This window comes from Accipiter gentilis, chromosome 23 (genome assembly GCF_929443795.1).
Source record: "Accipiter gentilis chromosome 23, bAccGen1.1, whole genome shotgun sequence".
NCBI lineage: Eukaryota > Metazoa > Chordata > Aves > Accipitriformes > Accipitridae > Astur > Astur gentilis.
Genome location: NC_064902.1, coordinates 11160600 through 11180368, shown reverse-complemented (window position 1 = coordinate 11180368; position 19769 = coordinate 11160600). Strand labels below are relative to the sequence as shown.

General features: G+C 48.3%; 1 protein-coding gene across 3 annotated transcripts in view; it reads right to left on the bottom strand.

Annotated features, from left to right (window-relative positions):
• NCKIPSD (NCK interacting protein with SH3 domain) overlaps positions 1 to 19769 on the bottom strand; it is a 53982-nt gene that overhangs the window by 8428 nt on the left and 25785 nt on the right. For all 3 annotated transcript variants that reach the window (XM_049826580.1, XM_049826581.1, XM_049826583.1), the window contains exons 4-8: positions 17645 to 17732; positions 14804 to 15432; positions 7444 to 7614; positions 6168 to 6254; positions 4549 to 4687 (exon numbers count right to left, since the gene is read on the bottom strand). In XM_049826580.1, coding sequence (XP_049682537.1) covers positions 4549 to 4687; positions 6168 to 6254; positions 7444 to 7614; positions 14804 to 15432; positions 17645 to 17732 — 1114 coding nt within the window. The remainder of the gene's footprint in view (positions 1 to 4548; positions 4688 to 6167; positions 6255 to 7443; positions 7615 to 14803; positions 15433 to 17644; positions 17733 to 19769) is intronic.

Here is a 19769-nt window from a genome sequence, read left to right as displayed (position 1 = left end):
CTTTTCATTAGAGGAGAAAAAAGTCCCTTCAGTGTATGATGCTTCTCCCAACAGTACCGCTTCCCTGCACGATACATGCTGGTTCCAGTACCTGCTCCAAACCCCTTAAGACATTTCACTTCTCTATGCACAGATTGATCCATCTCTAAGCACCTGCACCCTGCAGTTTGGTTTTGACTGCACAGGCCGATGTCTTCACTGTCACCACATACTCCTGGACTGGCCAAATGACTTGCAACACTTGGCAGCTCTCAGATTTACTGTTAGCATGGGGAAAAAAAATGCTAGCAAATCATTCCAGCCTTGTGCCCCTGGAAAGTCAGCTCTGTGAGCAAAGCCTCTATAAACAAAGAACATGCAGACTTTGTCAGAGCTCCACAAGATGCCTGAGTTTTCAAATAGCAAATACTTTGAGTAAAAATAGATCATTTGGGGCTTAACCAGAGATACTACAGCATTAATGAGATTAAGAGTTTGTAGGAGAGCACTCTAAACCATGTGACAGCAAAGGAAAGCTGGAAACTGCTGTTTACTTTTGGTAAACAGAGAGGGAGGATATTCAATGACTTAAATATAATTCATACTTCCATAAGAAGCTCTCAGCTGTAAGGTGTCAGTGATGCCAAAATTCACTGTAGCAGAAAAGAATCTGACAAACTGTTCACCACACAGTTTCTTCATTCTTTCCTCTATGGCTTCAAGAGTTGGGTGTCAGAGGCAGGATACTGCAGCAGGTACACACAGGCACCTGCTGTTCCCATGTTCCTCGTAAGGCTTTCGTGAACAAAACATTTTCTTTCATAACATCAGGAGCAATGAAGTAATGATCTGAGAACCAGAAGGCAGCAATAAACACGTGGCTATAGCAAATATGGAGGAAGAGGTTAATTGGGGGGTGGGGGGTGGGTGGGGGAGGGTAGTTTTACACATCTTTGGCCCATCTGCCATGAACTGATGTCCATTCATCTCAGCTGACAGCAGACTCCACTACTAGGTGGCAAATCTTGTCCTATTTGCCTAATGGTGCTGAATCAAAGGATGCTGAAACCAGTCAGAAAGCTGAACTCGGGATAAATCCAGATTAATCTGGTACACTCACTCAGCACAGATTCTACAACTTTTTGGACTGTCCCAGCTGCAGCAAGACTTATCCAAGACTCAACATGGTGAACAACAAAGTAATTGCCAGTCAAAGGACAGCTTTGTTTTTCCTTCCAGACCAGCACCAGTGGCTGCAAGAAAGTAAATAGCACTGATACAACTCTCCTGAAGCAGAGGGATTCTGCTGACAACAGACAGATAAGCATCACTCAAGTGGCCATGAAGGGCAGGAGAGATGTGGCTGTTTGCTCACCAGACTGCATTTCTGAAGCCTACTGAGGTACTGCTAAGAAAGCTGCTATTATGTATAAAAGGTATTTGCCAGAGGCCTTCAAAGACCTTGCTTCCAACCTCTAAACACAGCAGTGCAAAATCTGGGCACTGGGAGCAGACACAACTGTCTGCAACTGAAGTGAAAAGAGCCCGACAGCCAACTTGCATGTACACTGAGCTGCAACAAGGGAGAAAGTCACGATTACAGACTGGATTATCCCCGTCTGCTTTCTTTGGAATTGTTCTGGTTAATTCTGCCTCGCTGTGGCTTATCATAAGCTCTTCTAACACTGATAGATGTGCAGGCCAGCCACAGCAGAGGGAAGTAGCAGCTGTCCAGAAGCAATAAGACCCAAGCATCTGGCAGAAGAACTGGCCAGCAGCCAACACGCCTACATCAGCCCCAGGGTAAAGTGCCTTCTCATCAAAGGCACCCAGCATCCCCGCACAGGGCTTCTGCCTCGGCTGCTCTTCAGTAACAAGCCAGGAGGGATCCCACAGAGCTGCTGCAGCCAGTTCAATGCTCCCTAGTTGCTTAGTGCTGGCACCAATTGCTCTGGCCCCTGCCATCCGCAGAAGGGATTAGCTATTCCACAGTATGTCATGGATCAGCTGCTATTCCCTAGTTTTTAGTACCAAAATAAGCTCAAGTCGTTCTAGGATTCAAGGTCATGTTTTCACACAAGGTACCGCTTGCCATTTGCTGGCAGGACATGGAGCAATAAACACCAGAGTGGCAGGAGGAAACTAGTAATGCCCTAAAACACCTCTGAAGGACAGACACATTTGGGTCAAGGATGGTCACTTCTCTGCAGCCCTGCTGTGAAGGCCAAGAGGAGTGGATGCCACACACATGACATTTGCGCAAGCACCCGCCATAAACTTAGCACAAGGAAGGCAGCACAGGATCAGGACACCAGTTTGGGAGGCTTCTATAACCAAAAGCAGTCTGTCAGCAAAGGAAGAGCAGCTTTTCATCCTTCAACTGTACTGCCTATGTATTACAGCAAGGAGGGAAAAAACCCTCACCTTGAGACAAAGCTAGGGAAAGAAGAGATGCTGCAGAGCTGCATGTTGGCAGTTCGGAGGACATAGCAGAGCTGCTTTTCGCCCACTTCCACTGCAAGGCTTTTTAGGTCCCAAAGCAGAGCTAACACTTGCTGGGAGATAGGCCTGCTTCAACCAGAAGTGCTGCGTGGAGATTAGCAAAGGTGTGCAGAAATCACCTAGGTCAGAGCACGATGCTCCATCATACCAAGAGGCTGAGTCAGCTGTGCTATCTGGGAATGACACAGCCTCTGGCAAAATGCCCTGGACAGCAACACTGTGACCAGGCAAGGAGTAATAAGGGCGACCAGCCCACCCTGCCCATACGAAGACAGCTCAGGGAACAGAGCAGAAGACTGAAGCCTGTTTGGACATGGTGCAGAAGACACTCAACTGGAGACAATCTTTATGCATTAGCGATGGATGCATGATAAAGTTTATTTTTGGCAGCACAAAATCAGGAGTGATGTTGCCACAGAAGCACAGTCATAGTCCCATAACCAAGTAATATTTGCTTCTTGGGCAGTAAAACCTCAGCCTAGAAAAGAAGTTTCTCATGTATAACCAGATAAAAACACCAACAGCACGGTAAGTTCCCTGCACAGAATTGACAAGCAGCAGTAGCACAAAGAGAAGGCGTAGCCAACACAAGTGTAATGATCTCAGTCCCACACCACACCACCAGTGCTTTGCCCTGCCCTGAGTTGAAACACTATTTTTCAGGCACTCCCCACCTTTGAAAATGCCTGCACGTCAAAGCATCTAAGCAAAGATGAGCACAAAGCCTTCTGCAACAGGCTTGATTTTCACCTCTCATACACCTTTTCCAGACACCAGATTAGCCCCATTAGTCCACACAGTCAGGCTGGCACAGTCTGTGGTGAGATCTTCACCACAGGGAGAAGGTGAGAGGGACACCTATTAAGCACATCCAAAGTGGTCATCTTGGACATTTACTTGGCTCCCATGAAATGGGTGTGACAGTACCTGTTCTGCACAGATTTGTCAATCCCTATGCAGTCTCATCATCAAATTACACTTCTCCACAGCTCCATGACGCCCGCAGCAAACCAACAGGCTACAGACTGCAATGAAGGCAGCAAGGCTTCAAACACTGGGGATCGTCTGATTTGATCCACAAGGTCACTCAACAGCTACTTTAACTGTGGGTCACGATGAGCACAAAACAATGGATTTTCAATATTCCTTGAAGTAGTATATGCCACTGCCAGCACTGCTGGCCTACAGGCTGACTTCAAAATGGGGAGTAAAGCTGTGACTGCCAGGGCCAGGCACACATAGGGAGCTGGAAGGTAATGTCAGGGGAGTATTACTACATGTTCACCTTGTTCTTAGGCTCTTGCTCAGCACCTGCTCCTGGCTGCTGGGAGATAAAGGACACTGGGCTAAGCAGGAGCTCTGGGGCACAATGCCAGCAAATCTGACCACACCACCACCACTGAGCTTTTGAGCACATGGAGCTTAAAGGGCAGGAAGGATGCTCCTGTTAATAGCAGGGACAGGTCACCCTAACAAAGGGAGCAGGAGCATGAAGTAAAAGGAACACAAGGGCAAAGCCTGAGTATGGAAAGCAAAGAGCTGGGGAAAGAGCTGTGGCACTATCCTGCAGAGGACCCAGACCGCCACTTCAACAGCGCTACCATCTCTCAGTACAGTGGTGAAGAGAAGGCCCTTTCCTTTAACCAGCACACATCTCATTCACCAGCAAGAAACACCGCAAAGATCTGGCGTAGAGTGCTGAAAAAAACCTGCCTATAAGAAGCTGCAGAGATCTTCCTTGAGATCTGCAGGTGTCTCTTGTCAGCATCATGAAACAGAACTGGAACAGCTCAAAATGTACTTTAAGACACCTACAAGAAGTGATGCAGATCATTAATGGCATGTTCAAGAGCTAGAGGGCCTTGCACCATTGGACTGAAACATCCCCTCCCGTGCATTCTCCACTTACAGCTGTAAGAACCTGACTAACTTTAAAAACAGACACCATTCTCCCCAGAGCACTGGGCACGTAGAGCAGTCAGGCAATGAGGGGCCACCAGTGCTGCTGTAAATCATCTAATGGAAAGACACATTCCTGGGGACCTGGGTACAGCAGCTCTGGCTCACCTTGTGTGTGCGTCTGCATGTCCCGGGCCAGCTCCATCGGCAGCACAGAGTTTACAAGTGTTGAGATGACTGCAGCATCCAAGTTGCACATGGCTCCAAAGCACTTCAAGAGCAGCAGCCGTAATGGCACCCTGTGTTCCTGCAGAAGTAATTTATTAGATGAAACGATGTCCCAAATGAGGGCTTATACTCCAAGGCAGAGACATAACTGGCTAGAAGTTCCCACTGTTGGGAAGCCACAGACCCTTCCGGGGTGACGGGTGAACCCAGAACCTCTACTAGCTTTTAAAAACAGCACAGGAGTCATTTTATGGTAACATTCGCAACTGGGCTGGCTACAGGTTGTTGGCATATGCAGTCAGAGGGCATATAGCAGCCAGAGCTCAGTTCTGAAATGCCCCACTTTATCCACTAAATATGATACAAATCAACAACCTATACCCATCCCCAACAAACAGAGATTTAATTTACTGAGTAGCCAGGATTCTCTGAGCACACTGAGGTTTTGCAAATGCTGCTCTGAAGGAAGTTTCTTGACAACCCAAAATTTGGAAATCCTCTTTAGCACGTGATGGTTAATGAACAGCCTGGGAGCAGCTCCTCCACTGTGAAGCTGCTGGGAGCAGAGAGTACAAACCAGAAAGTTTTGGGACATCCAGGGATTCCAGCAAAGATGACGCTCAACCTGCAGCTCCCACACAGCTCTGGTACTGGGGTAACCTTCATACTACAGCCTCAGCCAACAACTCCAGGGTTCAGAGAACAGAAGTGAGCCAAGCTCTGGCACTGGGCACAACAGCAGCTGGAACTGGAGACCCAACTGCTCTCTATCTGGTCAGGCTTCCTGGAAATCCTGGTCAGAGAAGAGCAGGCAGTAAAAGCCAGCAGGCTCCATTATACCCAGCCTGTCTTCCCATTGCTCTCAGGTATGCTACAGCCCCCTGATGCTGAGCTCTGGGTTCAGACACAGAAATGCCAGATGAAAGCTAAATGCCACAAGGCTTGATGTGCTGTAGCTGGGGACTTAGGGACAAGATGGTCTCAAGTTTCCACCCCCCACCCCCCCCCCCCCCCCCCGAGTCCTACAACAGCACATTCCAGGAAGGAGAGGGGCAAAGCAACACTGCATAGGCGTTGAAGGCAAAACTTCAATTTCTTCCTCTGAATACTGATTTCCTTCCTCACTCCCAAGGCTTCTACTCACAACCTACTTTCCTAAGCAAAGCTATTCACTAATGCACAGGAGTGTATCAATTAAAAGAGGAGCAGTCACAGCCTGTCAGCTTTCCCAAGGCATCCTTGGAAATCCTTCCTCTAGATATTAGTGATGCCAATTCTGTCCCCCCCATGGAGCTAATAAAAGCAGCAAGCTTTACCCTTCACAGTGCTAGCTACCGCTTCGAAGTCTATACCATCCTCTCTCTGCTCTTCCATACAACTTGCATGCATAGCATTGACATTAGCCAGCACAGAAAAGGGATGTGCTGCAACTCCATCTAGTTCACAGAACTGCCCTATGCAGGGGGAATGTCTCCCATACATTCATCATAGCAACCCTGCCCTATTGCATCTTCAGGGAAATCTCAAAAAGAGATATTTGATGCATTCTCCCACCTTACCATCTGATAATACGCCACAAGGGACAGGACGGATTCAAACTCATTCTTCTTGCACATTTTCTTGCAAACTTCTGGGTCTGCATCTGTCTGGAAGAAGGAATGAACAGGTTAGCCCAGTGGCACAAAGCAGCAAGGTGCCTGCTGCAGGTACCTTGAGGGAGGCCAGCTGCTTTCAAATCTCAGTAGCCCCAGCCCAACCATCTCACAAAGAAACTGAAGGCAGAGCACAGACAGCTCAAGAACCGCCACCCTGCAGATTCTGCATCAAAGTGAATTCTTGAGATATGTCTCTGCCATACAACATGTCTTGGGCTGAAAACATCTACAAAACCCATGACCTGAGCAGCACCTTGATGACTGCATCACGCAGTTACACAAAGCAGCTCCAGCACCGTTCCCATCCTGAGAAGTATTGTACATCTCCCACCCCTAAATTATGAGGGAATGGTTGCACAAAATCCACCTCTGCCTCACCCTGCAGGCCCACAGCGAGGCGGCACAGGCCGTATGTTGAGTGACAAAGACACGGGCATTTATTACGCAAAAAAATATCTGTTCTGCTTATGTCAGAACTGGAGAGGAATACAAAATAGGTGCCAGAGCAAACCCCACACCAGCACCTGTAACACAGACCATGTCACTGCGCTGAGTGGCAGCTCCCATATCATCACAGTACACAGGTGGGCTTGTACATGCTAGCAACAGCATTGGGACAGTATTTCCCACTGCTGCTCACTATGGGGATGTACCTCTCCTGTACGCACAGACGTGGTGAGATACTTTATACTTTCTCACAAAAATAGCTTTAAAGCTCACTGTCAAGGCAATCAAAGAATTTTCTTTGCATTTAATAGGCCTCACCCCACAGGTACTTCCCAGCCACAGACAATGTTTTAAATGGAAGACATTTGAAATGGGCCTAGGAGTGCTATAACCCTCACAGCAGACTTCTAGGTCTTCTGTGGGAGGTTGGGTTTTTTTGGTGTTGAGGGCTTATAATCTCCTGTGATAGGTAAATACCACAGCTATCATGAAGAATGGCTCTATAACTCTTTTCAGAACAGCTTTGTAAGGTAAAGTGCAAGGCAGCTCAAGAGCGCTTCAGACCCCACACAGGAGGGCAGGGCTTCACATTGATGGTAAAGGATGCACAAGAAACCTATGCCCTCTAAAACAGCAGATCTGATGGCAACACAGGGGCGAAGGAGGTCAGAAGAAAGGAACTTCACCAGGGCTGTCTGCTCTGCTCTGCCTGTAAAGAAAGAAATTTACTCACCAGGATGCGAAGCAGCTCCTCCAGGTAGCAGCAGATGACGTTCTCATCCTCATAGAGCGCCCAGCTGCGCTGCTGAGCATCATCCTTGTGCCTGGCCAGATCTGCAAAGATCACCTCCAGCCGCTGCTCGTCGTGGCAGATCTGTCCCGAGGGCAGCCCCGCACTCAGATTCTGCACAGTAGCAAAACAACTGGTTAGTGAGGTCCTGACAGCTAGCTGTTGTTTGGGTGCCTGTTTCCTCTAATCTTTGTCTCAGGACTGGCAGCTGACCTCATTCAGTCAAGAGTTGGCAGCAAAAAACCAGCAAGTTTAAGACATGCATTATTTCAGCTCTCATACTTTTGGGGCCTCTACCTGCCTCCTTTCCTTGCACAGCGAATGCAATGAATGAATTGAAATAGGTGCCAGAACTGGTGCACAGTCAGCAAGTCTTTAAATCCAGGCTCCCGCTATCCTGCTGAAGCATTAGCTGTCTTCCGAGGATGTTAATGGACCCAAGAAACCTCACTCAGACACAGCTATACCCCTTTTCTCTTATGGCATTTAGTAACCACCAGGACCGCTGCCAGGCAGCAGCTGAGCACAGCTGCAGGCTCACCCCCAGTAAAACAGATGTGTCCTGGACACCAAACCACCACACTGCACAACTGCCTCCAGGAAGCAGAAGTTCCCTTCACTGCCCCCTCCCTCCAGCCTGAAAGGGACTGACCTTCCTTTAATCCTTGACTTGGGAGCAAACACTTGCATCGTACTCTACATGCCAACTGCTCAATACTACGTCTGCCATCTTCTGCAGCAAGGATAAACCAATTCATCTTGGGCTGCTTTGGTTCTGCTTTCTTCCAAACAGCAGAGCTCAACCACCGCTCACAGCAGCTCTGGAGCTTGTAGCTACGATGCAGACTAACTGCATACCTAACCCTTACCACAAATGCTTCACTCTTCAGTTGTCTTTCCTATACTTTCCTCTCCTTTGAAAAAGAAGGGAGTAGCCAGGCAGCAGTTAACCTGCCCCAACAGCTGCTGTGGTCTGCAATTTAGGATAACTCTCTAGGACCTAAGTACATCATATGAACTACCTGTTTCCTGAAAGCAGGGCAAGAAGCAGGGACCAGCACATGGAACCAGGCTGATTACAGGTGATGAGCCCAGACACCATTAAGAGAGATAAGGACTAATTTGCAGAAGAACTTAAATTATATACAAAAGGGTTTGGCAGCAGTGACAACAAGCAGCAGGAGGTCAGCAAGGTGAAAGAGAACAGAGCTGAGAAATTCAAACAGGAAAAACCCACTGACTGAGACCAAGCGCTTAACAATTTTTGGATGAAGTCTTCCAGAGTGCAGTGACAAGTCACATCATTCAGTGTGAAAAGGCCTTTACCACTACCAGCCAGGACACCCTGCTACTGCACAGTGTCTTCTCCTGGAAACCTGGGGAAGACTTAGTCCTGTCCTGGTACAGACACTTCCAACAGGCTGGCTGCACGGCCAGGGGCAGCAAGCCTTTACAGCAGACCTTCACATTACAAGCAGAGCAGAACGATTTTGTAAGGAGACACAAGCCCATGTTTTGTGTCAGTGGCAATGCACACACAGTCACACACCCACGACACGAGCAGCCAGCACCACGCAAGACTGCCCAGCGCGGGAGCGGCACCCTTCCTGCACACCTTCAGCCCTTTCTGGGAAAACCACTCCAGGTTTAACAGTAACGTCCTGTCTGCTTTATTAGAGACAACTTTGTTAGTAATTTGCTTTGGGGTATTTGGGGTATGAACTAATTAGGACTTCAATTCAATGTTTCAATTATATAATAAAGAAGTATTCTTCTTGTCGCTGCTCATTACATAATTTTTGTCAGGGAGGTAACGAAGGAAGGAGCGTGCCTGTTTAACACGAGCCTCTGTACACTCGTTACATTTTGGGAAGCTGTGGATGGCCTAGCAGAAAACCAGGTAACCAGCTGTGAGAGAGGATGGCAGCTTTCAGGAGCTGAGCACAAACACAGGAACATCTCCCACTGAATGGTGACTTATCACAGAAGCAAATACATTAGTTAAGAGACTCGCTTCGTCTTGTCATCTCCTCCTCTCTTTAGAAGGACCTACAACACTGCCTGTCCTCGTGTATCCCAGCTGCTTGGGAGAGGGTTCTCCATTTCTGTTCCTTACTCACATCCTCCTTGCCAGAGCTGTGCAGGGCTGGTCCTACCTCAGTCCACTGCTGGGACGTCTGTTTGGATGAGCATTTTAATGGGTACTCGTTTTAATGATCACTCTATTCAGCCTCTTATCACTAATCTGCTTCCTCCAATCCTTCATCTGCAGCCCTTACAACTCCACTGAGTATCAAGCTCCTAATGGACTTGGATGAGATCAATCCATTAACAAGCTCTTCAATCCGACCACTATAACTACACCACGCACTGTCTCAATGCACTCTCAGCACCGTTCTCAGCCCTCCCACCACCAGGGTCAGGTCTCTGCTTATTAAGCATCTTGGCAGCTACTTCAACCTGCAGCCTCATCATATGGTCGTTTCCAGGAATCTGCTAGAGAGCCCAGAAGCAGGAGGGGGTTTAGGTATTTCTGACAATGCCACTTTGCATTATCTTGCCGTTTCAAATAGTTCCCTCCCCCCAACCCAGCAGAACAAACTGCTACAGGGATTTTGTTCCTTCTGAGCAGCCCCAAACCATTTTGGGAACCTCAGCACACCCATACTGCTCAGAGGTGGTCATGTCTGCCATGAAAACCCAGATGCTGTCCTGCTGAGTTCTTCCTCCCATTTTTTCCTTGCTTCCTCCCATGCCTCCCTCCCCACTACATCAGCAAGTGTGGTGTGTCACCAGTGGCATGGGTTTGTGCACCTACCAGCAGTTTTCCATCCAGATGAGCACAGATCTGCCTTGGGTAAACCATATAGCAGCTTTTTACACACATTTCAGGGGGACTGCTGTGGGAATTCCTCCCTTCTCTGGGCAGCAAACCATTCCCGCTACAGCACCATCTAAAAAAAACCAGGCAGCTAATGCTGCTCTCAGGACACGCAGACTGCCAGGCTCCTTGGCAGCTGCTAAAGCAGAATGAAACATGGTGCAAGAGAGACACCTGACTTCAGCTGAGCCAAGCTTCCCAGGGCAGGCCTTTCACACACACTCTTTTGGCAGCAGCAGGTCTGCTCCTGGCTGGACACCCCAGGGACACAGCCCTGGCGCAGGGCCGGTCAGCTCCTCAGGGAGACAATGCCTGCCATGCACAGACCTGCGGTGTGGCACGGGAGAGAGGCGTGCTGGGCTTTCAACCACCACGTTAGCTATACTTCAGAAAGGTCTCTGCAGCCTTCGCTTTTCAGGTGTCCTGGCCATCTGCAGCCCATGCACATTTGCTCCACACATGTACGCAGCAGCAGCTCTCTCTGGATGAGCGTGGCCCATCTACAGCTGAACCGAGACGGCTGCGCGTGAAGACTCTGGCACAGACCTTCATAAAGGCTCCTCTAGCAATTAGTGAGCAAAGGACTTGCCTAAGCACTAATGCATTCCTCCCACCCTCCAGATTCACTTTTGTTACAGTATTTCACTAAGGAGGAGCCCTACATAGGCATACTAACAGCCCAACCAAAGGACTCAGCCTTGAAAGCACTCACCCTGATGACCTTCACATTGTGCCAGGCGAAAAGGAGGACAAAGCTCCTGCAGGGAAAAAGCTAAGTCCCAGAGAAGCATTTGTATCTTTTCAAAAGCAATTCTCCTTTAAGCAAAGCCAAATCAATGAATGAACAGGAACTACAGGCGAGAGGCAGCCCACATGGATTCAGGGGAAGCAGAGGGAGCTCAGCCACATTAGCCACGAGGTTTGCCAGGGTTCCTCGGGGACAACAGGCAGCCACCAGGCACTGGTGATGGGTAGCTGGGAGCAGGTCACAGCCCAGTACTACAAGGGAAACCCCCCTCTGGAAACACATCACCTCCCACACCAACTTCCTAACTTGTTCCTCCATCTCAACACATCCAGGAACAGTTGGACCCCACCCAGCAGCCTGGGCTGATCTGTAAGAGCAAACTGAATTACACACCTTTGTCAGCAGTTTTCAAGCTCAAATTTAAGGCAACCCAGAGACGGGTCTGGGTCACAAGCACAACAGAGCAATGCTAATTTAATAAAAAGCAGGTAAGTGATTTCTAAGCGCTCCCTCTCAAGGTGTAGCTAGCTTGTGTATTAGGCAATTTTGCTTGCCTCACACTCAGTTTAATAAATCCTCAAATCGACCTCCCTAGACAAGACTTCCGTGGTACTACCCTCTCTCAAATAGGAGATAATTCAGCAGAGCTGAAGGCAATCATGTATCACCAATACATACTAATCCAAGTGATTCTCTAGATGCTTGAAAACCAGGCAGCACCTATATTATCTTTAGTTACATCCAAATTTCAAATGAGTTCCCATGAAAGCCAGCTCCAGTTTAGACAGTCACTACGGCAATGCCTTTGAAAAGAGCTTTCATTTCCCTTTGTGCATCTTGCCCAGTCACCATGCCACCCATCAGGAACCAGCTCAAGGACAAGAAGAGGGGCCATTTCCAAGGCCAGGCCAAATCCTGACACGGGGAAGCCAACTCAGCACGTTTGCTCTTGCAGATTAGGCTTACCCAAGTAGTATGGTACCTCTGAAGCATCTTTCCTAAGGTGTGCGCACCTCAGCACCCTCCTTGTCTTTGCTGTTTCCACAGCATAGCCTTATGTTACCTCTCTAAAAGCAGGGGCATGATGCCGTCCTGGCAGAAGGGTCTTTTGTTCTCTTGAAAACACATGCCTGGGCAGACTCCATGCTGGAGGAGTGGAAAGGTAAATAAGAGGGAAGTGCCACTGCAATTCAACCTTCAGAAGGCACTGGGGACAGGAGCGAGGTAATGGATTCTGGAATTGATTTAGTAAACCAGTGATCTGACTTCAAAGTAAGAATGGAATAGGAATAAAAAGGATATAACTAATTAAAGAACGTGATACAAAAGGTTGAAGCAGGTATATCTACTCGGAGCAGACCAAAGCTTTAAATCAAAGCTGATATGTCACTCTCTTTTAGGGGGTGAAAGAAAGACCTTGAAAAATATGCAAAAGAAGAATTGACCACGTATTTGCATGGATTAGGGTGTAGAGGGATTTCAGAAGTTACAAATTAAAGAAAAAAAAGCCCCTGACCTAGAACTGATGACTCAGCAACAATTATACACAGAAACCCCTGAGATTGTGGAACAATTTGGTATAACGAACAATACAAAGACAAGAATAATAAATTGTACCGTTAAACTACGCTAACGAAGCTACAGCAGTACAGCCACCCCACAACTACTCAGGACTGCCCTTTCAACTGTTAGAACTGGTTTTCCACACCAGGTGAACAACCTCATCTGGGACCAGGCCCCTACGTATCAGCAGAGCTACATCTTCTGCGTGGGACATTGAGGAAAAACACACACCGCAAGCACTGTGCAAGCTCACTTGGGCTCTCCTTCTGAAAGCAGTACCACTCAAGATAGGTATGATGAGGTATTACGAGATGGTACAGGACCCTCTGCGTACAGTACTGGGCATTTTTAAGTCCCACAGATGTCCTAGATGACAGATATTGTATCAGTTACAAATAGATCCATACTCATCCCTGCAGCAGCATCAGAATTTCTTCTTGTCTTTTTCAGGCTGGTCTGCAGCAATGGCCATGAAATGGAGGTTTTCAAACACCCTCTGCAGAAACCTGGCACTAAATGACTTCTGTGGAATTAAGCTTATTGTATCCCGAGAACAGGTATTAAAGATAAAAATAATATTCAAATCTTGGTTAAAGTCCAAATAACAGAAAACTGAACTTAGTGTGTAAGTCAGAGCCAGAACATGTGCTTGAAACAGCTAAATTTTTTTGCTGAATCTAGATCTCACATTGACACAGTATTGTTATTGAAGTAGGAAGCAATTAACTGTTGGGTTATGGCCACAAACTGAGACTTGATGATTGCTTATAGGACCCTCTATACAGTGCAGACAGTTAACCAGATTACAATTTGGTCTACAATTTGAATGCCATTAGTTTTCCATATTCAAATGCCTCTGAGCAGTTCATTATAATCTTGCCATCAGCAATGGAACTCCAATCTTAGATGTTTATATGAAGCGTACTCCTCAGGGCTGTATTTAGCAAGTGGGAGCTGAAATTTATTATCCATACAACTGAAGTGGAGGGCTGCCCAGGTGCACTTTGCCATTTCAATGACTGCTGCAAGAAGCATCCTTTTATTTCCCTCCTTGCATGTCTACCACAGAGAAAGGAGGAATATATGATCGTTTTCGCATAAGGTTATTTAGAATGAGCTCAAGATAATGCTCTTCCTCCAGTGGCTGAAAAACTCCTCTTCCATGGTCTTTAAAAAAAAAGCAGGGCTGAGGTGTGCGTTATGGAACAGAGAGGTTCACATCTATGGAAAACTAGTTTTCATCACTTTGATGAAAGACCGGGCCAGACATACAGAAGTTTTGGGTGCTCCATCATCAAGAGAGACAAAAATCCGTGCAGATTTGTAGTATTCATAAGCATGCTGAATCTACAGAGGATGTGCAGTACTGTAGAAGAAAACGAGTTTATACAATGCATTATTTATAAAAGGTTCTATACAGAAGCACTTATTGCAAAGGCTCAATTTTCCTCAGCTTCTATTTGTCACATTCATAACAGAAAATAGCTCTTTAAAAAGTCACTATTAATTTCTTTCTCTGATTTTCTGCTGCCACAGTGGCTCTCCGTAAGCTTTCACAATCAGTGGTCAACAACTCACGTCAGAGCTTTCTCAGCATGCCTCAAGTCCTGCTGCACCCATTCCCACCGCTGCTTTGCCACCTGTGCTGTCCCTGGGACCTGGAAGGTTGTCATCTCCCACCTGATGTGCTCGCATGCTTCAATTCACTACCGTCCATCTCGGGACTCTCTCCCCAAACTGCAGCCTCATCTGAGACACCCAGCCCTCCACCACAGCCTACCAGTGCTTCCCAGGACCAAGGGCCCTCTCAGCTGGTTTCACCTCTCACCCCCAGCTCCACACTCAAGGTTATGTCATACATCTGCAGCTCATTTGAGAAATAAACTCATCTGGTTTCCACTTTCCTGCTACAAGTACTTGGACCTGGTTTAAACCCCTGGTTCCCTTGGCTAGACATTTACCCCCATCTAGCACCTCCCCCCTCTCCTTTGGGATCGCACCGCACTTCTCATCCCAAATGTTTGGAGAGCTCACTGAGCTTCTAACACCTTCTGCCGGATGCTAGGACAGGGTTTGCAGCAGCCCCCTGCCCAGCCCCACGCACACGTTACCTTACTCTCTACCACGGAGATGAGAATCTGCTCCATGATGCTGCTGGTTGCTGGGATGGAAGTCTGGATATGGCCGATGACCACGCCAATGGCCACGCGGGACAGCTCATAGCTGAGGTGGGTGTTCCTGCGCACCAGCTCGATCAGTTCGGCACCTATCGTCTTGGGCACGGATGCTGCCAGACCACTGGGTTCTGGTGATGCTGGCTCCACTGCAGCTGCCTTCTTATCCTCCAGGCAGAGGGAGTTGAAGGCATCCAGGCTTGCAGGGGGGGCCGGGGCAGCTTTCTTCACCTGAGAAGCCTTCTCCCCATCCACAGTGTGGGACCTCTGGGTCCCCCCTTCAGCTGGTGGTGCTGGGGCAGCTCTCTTGGTCTGGGGAGATTTGCTGGCCCCATCCTTTGGGGAAGTCCCATAGCGGGAGTGGGCCACAGAGCCAGCATCCAAATTGCGGGTTATCGTGGTGTGGACGCTCCGGCTCGGGACAGGGGGTGGGGTGTTGGCAGGACTGGAGGTGGCTGTCGGGAGAGCGGTCTCTGACGCAGAAGAAGCGGTGTACAAGGTATCCAGGGATGTTGTGCTTATAGAGGAGGCACTAGAAGCTGACCCAGGGATAATTTCAACAGCGTCTGAAAGGGAACAATTAAAAATGCCTTAGCAACAGCATCAAAGGAAAAAGAGGAAAAAAACCCAAATTGCTACAGCGCAGTCCATTAAAAGGCTCATTGTGCATGCGACCAGAGCAGTTTAACTCCTCTTCCTGCCTCACTTATCTCAAAGCAAAATTGTACCAATTCTCTCTGGAGCATTCTCGCACAATCACCTCTTTAGAAAGGGGAAAACTACTCTATTGAGATGAATACCCTTCAAAGGGCTTAGTGTTTTACGCAGGGGAAGGAAGGGAGGGAGGGAGGGACAGGACTAAGGGACAGACAAGTCTTTTCCCCCTGGCTTAACAAGGGCCTTTCTCTGCGTTCAGGATTTAAGCCCTCACTTTTGAATGATGGTGCTGGAGAATTGCAAGACACTGAAGGCTTCACACACCAGCCCGCGCCTCCCTCTTGCACGCACCTCACCGACTGCACGCCATGGTTAACACCAACTGTGAGGGAAACATTTGGCTGACAACACCTCTAGTCTCTCCCTTTCAGCACTCGACAACATTTGATGATGAGCCCTGCAGCCCTGCTAGCATCCACCACTTTCACAAGCCTCCACATTAGCTGCTCTACTGTATTTCTCCCCCTCCCCGCCTCTAGTTTTGAATAGCTCTAGCAGTGGTAGCTGTCCCATCTTCTAAGGAAAAAAACCCACTGCAAGCAAAGAGATGTTAAGATTTTTCTTTCCTTTAACCTGCTCTAATATATAATTTTGGTAAACATTATCCATTAGTTTCTAGGGGACAGAAATGTATCCAATTCCTTCCCTGACTATGAAAACAGTTACCTGGGCAAACACTGGGCTACCTTCATCCAGGGTTTCACAAGAGCAGCTGATGTTAGCACTGGAAGAGAAGGAGCGTGGCCCACAGGGAGCCCAGCTCCCAGAAAGGGCAGTTTCCCACACACCAAAGGAAGGACCAGTGGGACAGACACGTGAAACACCTTTGCTGCACCTCTGCAGGCAACTCCAACCCTTCCTGCGCCGTTGGTCCTGGGAGTCCTCCAGTATTCCATCCATCACTCCACCCAAGGCAAGCACAAGCTAGGCAGAAAAACAGGGCCCTTCCCTCCCACAGGGGCTCAGCATTCCTCTTTTTTTCTCCTTCTCCTCACAGAGGAGCATTCACAAATCATAGTTCCCACCATGCTTCATTAATCAAGACAATGACTTGAAGGAAACCGACCTTTGCAAACTCCCACTACCACAGTGAAAAATGGCTCAATACCATTAAGTACCATTAAGCAAGCTGGTGCCAGCCCCAAGTTTCAATTAAATACCTGCAGGTCAACAGCTCTGCCCTGCTCCTCACAAGGGGACATGAGTGGGCTTGAGATGGGCTGTGTCACTAAGGGCATGACTGTCACAGCACAGGAAAGCACTTGGGCAAGCTGACAGCAACTCAGCAAGATGACCGCTGCCTCTGCCAGCCCAACCGTGCCAAAGACGGAGAAGCTCCTGCCTTACCCCCATGGTCCTGCTCTGCTCTGAAGTGCTCATGACCAGCAGATCCCCTGCCGGTGGGCAGCATATACACAGCCGTGTCCCTGTTATTACTTCTGCTCCTTACAGACAACAGCCGCCGATTTTATAGAAATCCCATCTGAGCACTGTACAAAGAAAGTGCCTGACAGACTGGGAGCCAAAAGCAGACTTGGGCCTGTCCTAAAAACGCTACCGGTGAGCTCCCCCTGGTGAACTACCGCTCTCTGCACTGCCAGGGAAAAATCCCTCTGCCTTGGTGGGAGATGGCCATGGTGTCTGTGGGAGAAAAACACCCACAAGGATTGTAAATCACCAAGGTTGTGTGCTGGCCAGATTAGCCACGTGAGCAGGCATAGAGTTTGCTCCTTTGGAGAGCACCACGTTTCCCAGGGCCACCAGCACCAGAGGACCAGGAGGATATCTGGAACCCGTCCACAGGTGCCAGGCTGCCCAGACCCTCCCAGATCAGAGAAGGCTTGAAGGAGCACTGGCCACCAGCTCATGATCATTAGCATTAAAACCTTAGGAATTTAGGATATATATATATATATTTATAAGGATATAAAACCTATAGGAATTTAGGATATATGTAAGGATGGTCTTCTAAGCACAAAGCAAAAGCATGCGGGCACCATGACTGTTACATCACCCAGTGTCTGTTTTGTGCCCGAGATCTGGAAAGTGGTTTGTCCTTACTTTTAACAGGAGCGGCAATCTGTGCATTCTTGCGTTTCTCTGGAGGTGGGGGGGTGACAGGAGCAGCACGCCGGGGCTGTGGTGGGATCTATAAGGAAAGATTTCAGAGCAATCAAAGGAGGTTGACAATAAAGACATTCTCTGTTATGAAACCTTTCTCGCGTGTGCGTGTGTAGATTTGTCCTTACATCTCTCTCATCATTCGGGCAAGTTTTCTCAGGAGGACAGATATTAATAGGCGGTTTCCAAGAAGAACAAAGCAGGACTCAAGCCGGCTTCATCCCCTCCCTGTGACAGGCAAAGCAGCCCTTGTTTAATTGCTGTGTTCAGCAGCACACACATCGTGTAGACCTGTCAAGCATTTACTCCTCCTTTATTCCAAATGCGATCCCACACACTCACCATGACTCTACATTACTCTCAAAAGCTCCACAGAGGCTGCAAACAGAGTGCGTATTTAGACACTCTTCTGGAGAGATCCATTACATCAGCTACAAATACCCTTGCAGAAAGACAAAGCCAAGGACTGGAGACATGTAAATGCCTTTTCCATGCTTTCAGAGCTATTTCTGCTCATGCAGGGAGAAAACAGGGCTAGACCCTCTGTGCAGTCCTACGCTACCTATAGCAAGACCCCCTGGGAAAAGCTTTTGCCAGGGAGCTGCATTAACTCTCCACATGTGGGGTTTCTCCTGTAAGTCGCCTCTGCTAGGAACGCCGAGCCAGCAGCGTACAAGCCCCAGACCCAGACTCCTACACTCATCTTTTCCTTTCGGACCCAAACACCATGATCACTGACATTGCTTCCACCCAGAATCACTCCAGTGAGGTGTAACCTCAGGGTTAACCTCTGATCAGTAGGATGCCACTGAACACAGTGGCCAAGCTAGGTGGAAGCACATTGCATCAATACCCTAATCCTGACATCCCAGTGGCTCAGGGCCAGGAGACACAGTTCGAGGTCTTCAGACTTCTGCAATTCAAAGCCTGTTGCCTGAAACATGCCTCTGTTTTCATGGGGTATTGCAATCGCTGCCTGCAGCAAAACCATCCGGGGCAGCATGGGAAGGGAAAGGAGGTGATGGCCTGAATGTCTCGGGTAGCCCACGTTGAAGCCAGCTGGAATCTATAGTGACATTCAGGTGCCAATTTTCCAGGTTTGTTTAGCCCTGGAAGAGGAGTTTTCCTGTGATCTGTCAGTGCTGAACAGCCCTATAACACCACACAGGGCACAGAGCACTGCCAGTCCCTGCAGTGAAAAACTGAGACAGGCCCCTGAAAGGTCTCTATCTTAAATAGCTCAGAACAAGGAAAATGAAAATTGTACTTTTTTCCCCCTGGATCCAGGAAGGGCAGAAACCTCCTCTGAAATGGGAGCAAAGATATTCCTGTAAATAAGACACCTTCAGGAGCCACCTCAAATGTTCAAGACTCTATGCCAAAAGCTGACAATATGGTGCGCACAGCCCATGTCTGGACCCTACCAGACAAGTGAAGACACAGCAGTTTGCACAGCTTACAAAGACTTTAAAAAGGGATCTCTCAGTTCCTTTCTCCCACCCAACACCCAATACATCCAACCTTTTACTATGTCACATAACAAGTCACTTCTTTACAAGTGCCTTCGGCTGGTGGATTAGTAAGAGATACTGCTGCAGACTCCCAGCCTGAGCTCTTCTGCTCTTGTCAATCCATCCCACATTGTTCTCTGGGTAAAATGCTATATGATACTTGCATACAGATTCAAAAATGATCCATGTTGGTCCAAAAAGAGACTGCACAGCTGAGAGAGGCCAAACAGATAAGGAGAGGTCTCTGCATTGCGTGGTTGGAAGGCTGGTCCCAAATCCGGAAAGCTCAGCTGTGCTAAAAGCAGAGCCCTCTCTGCAGAGTGATGGAGCTAACAGCACGAGTCAGAGCTGCTTGGCACGGCACGGCCACGATTACTGAAGCAGTGGGATTTAGCAGACAGGCAGGCTCAGAGCTTAGAGGAGACACATGACGTTATTTGGAGATAGCTAGGGTTGGGTCATTCTGGAATATCTCCATGGCTTCATTAGCCCTTCCAAATTTACCATGCAAATTTAACACAGCTATTACAGACTAGTGCTTAAATTAATAGATG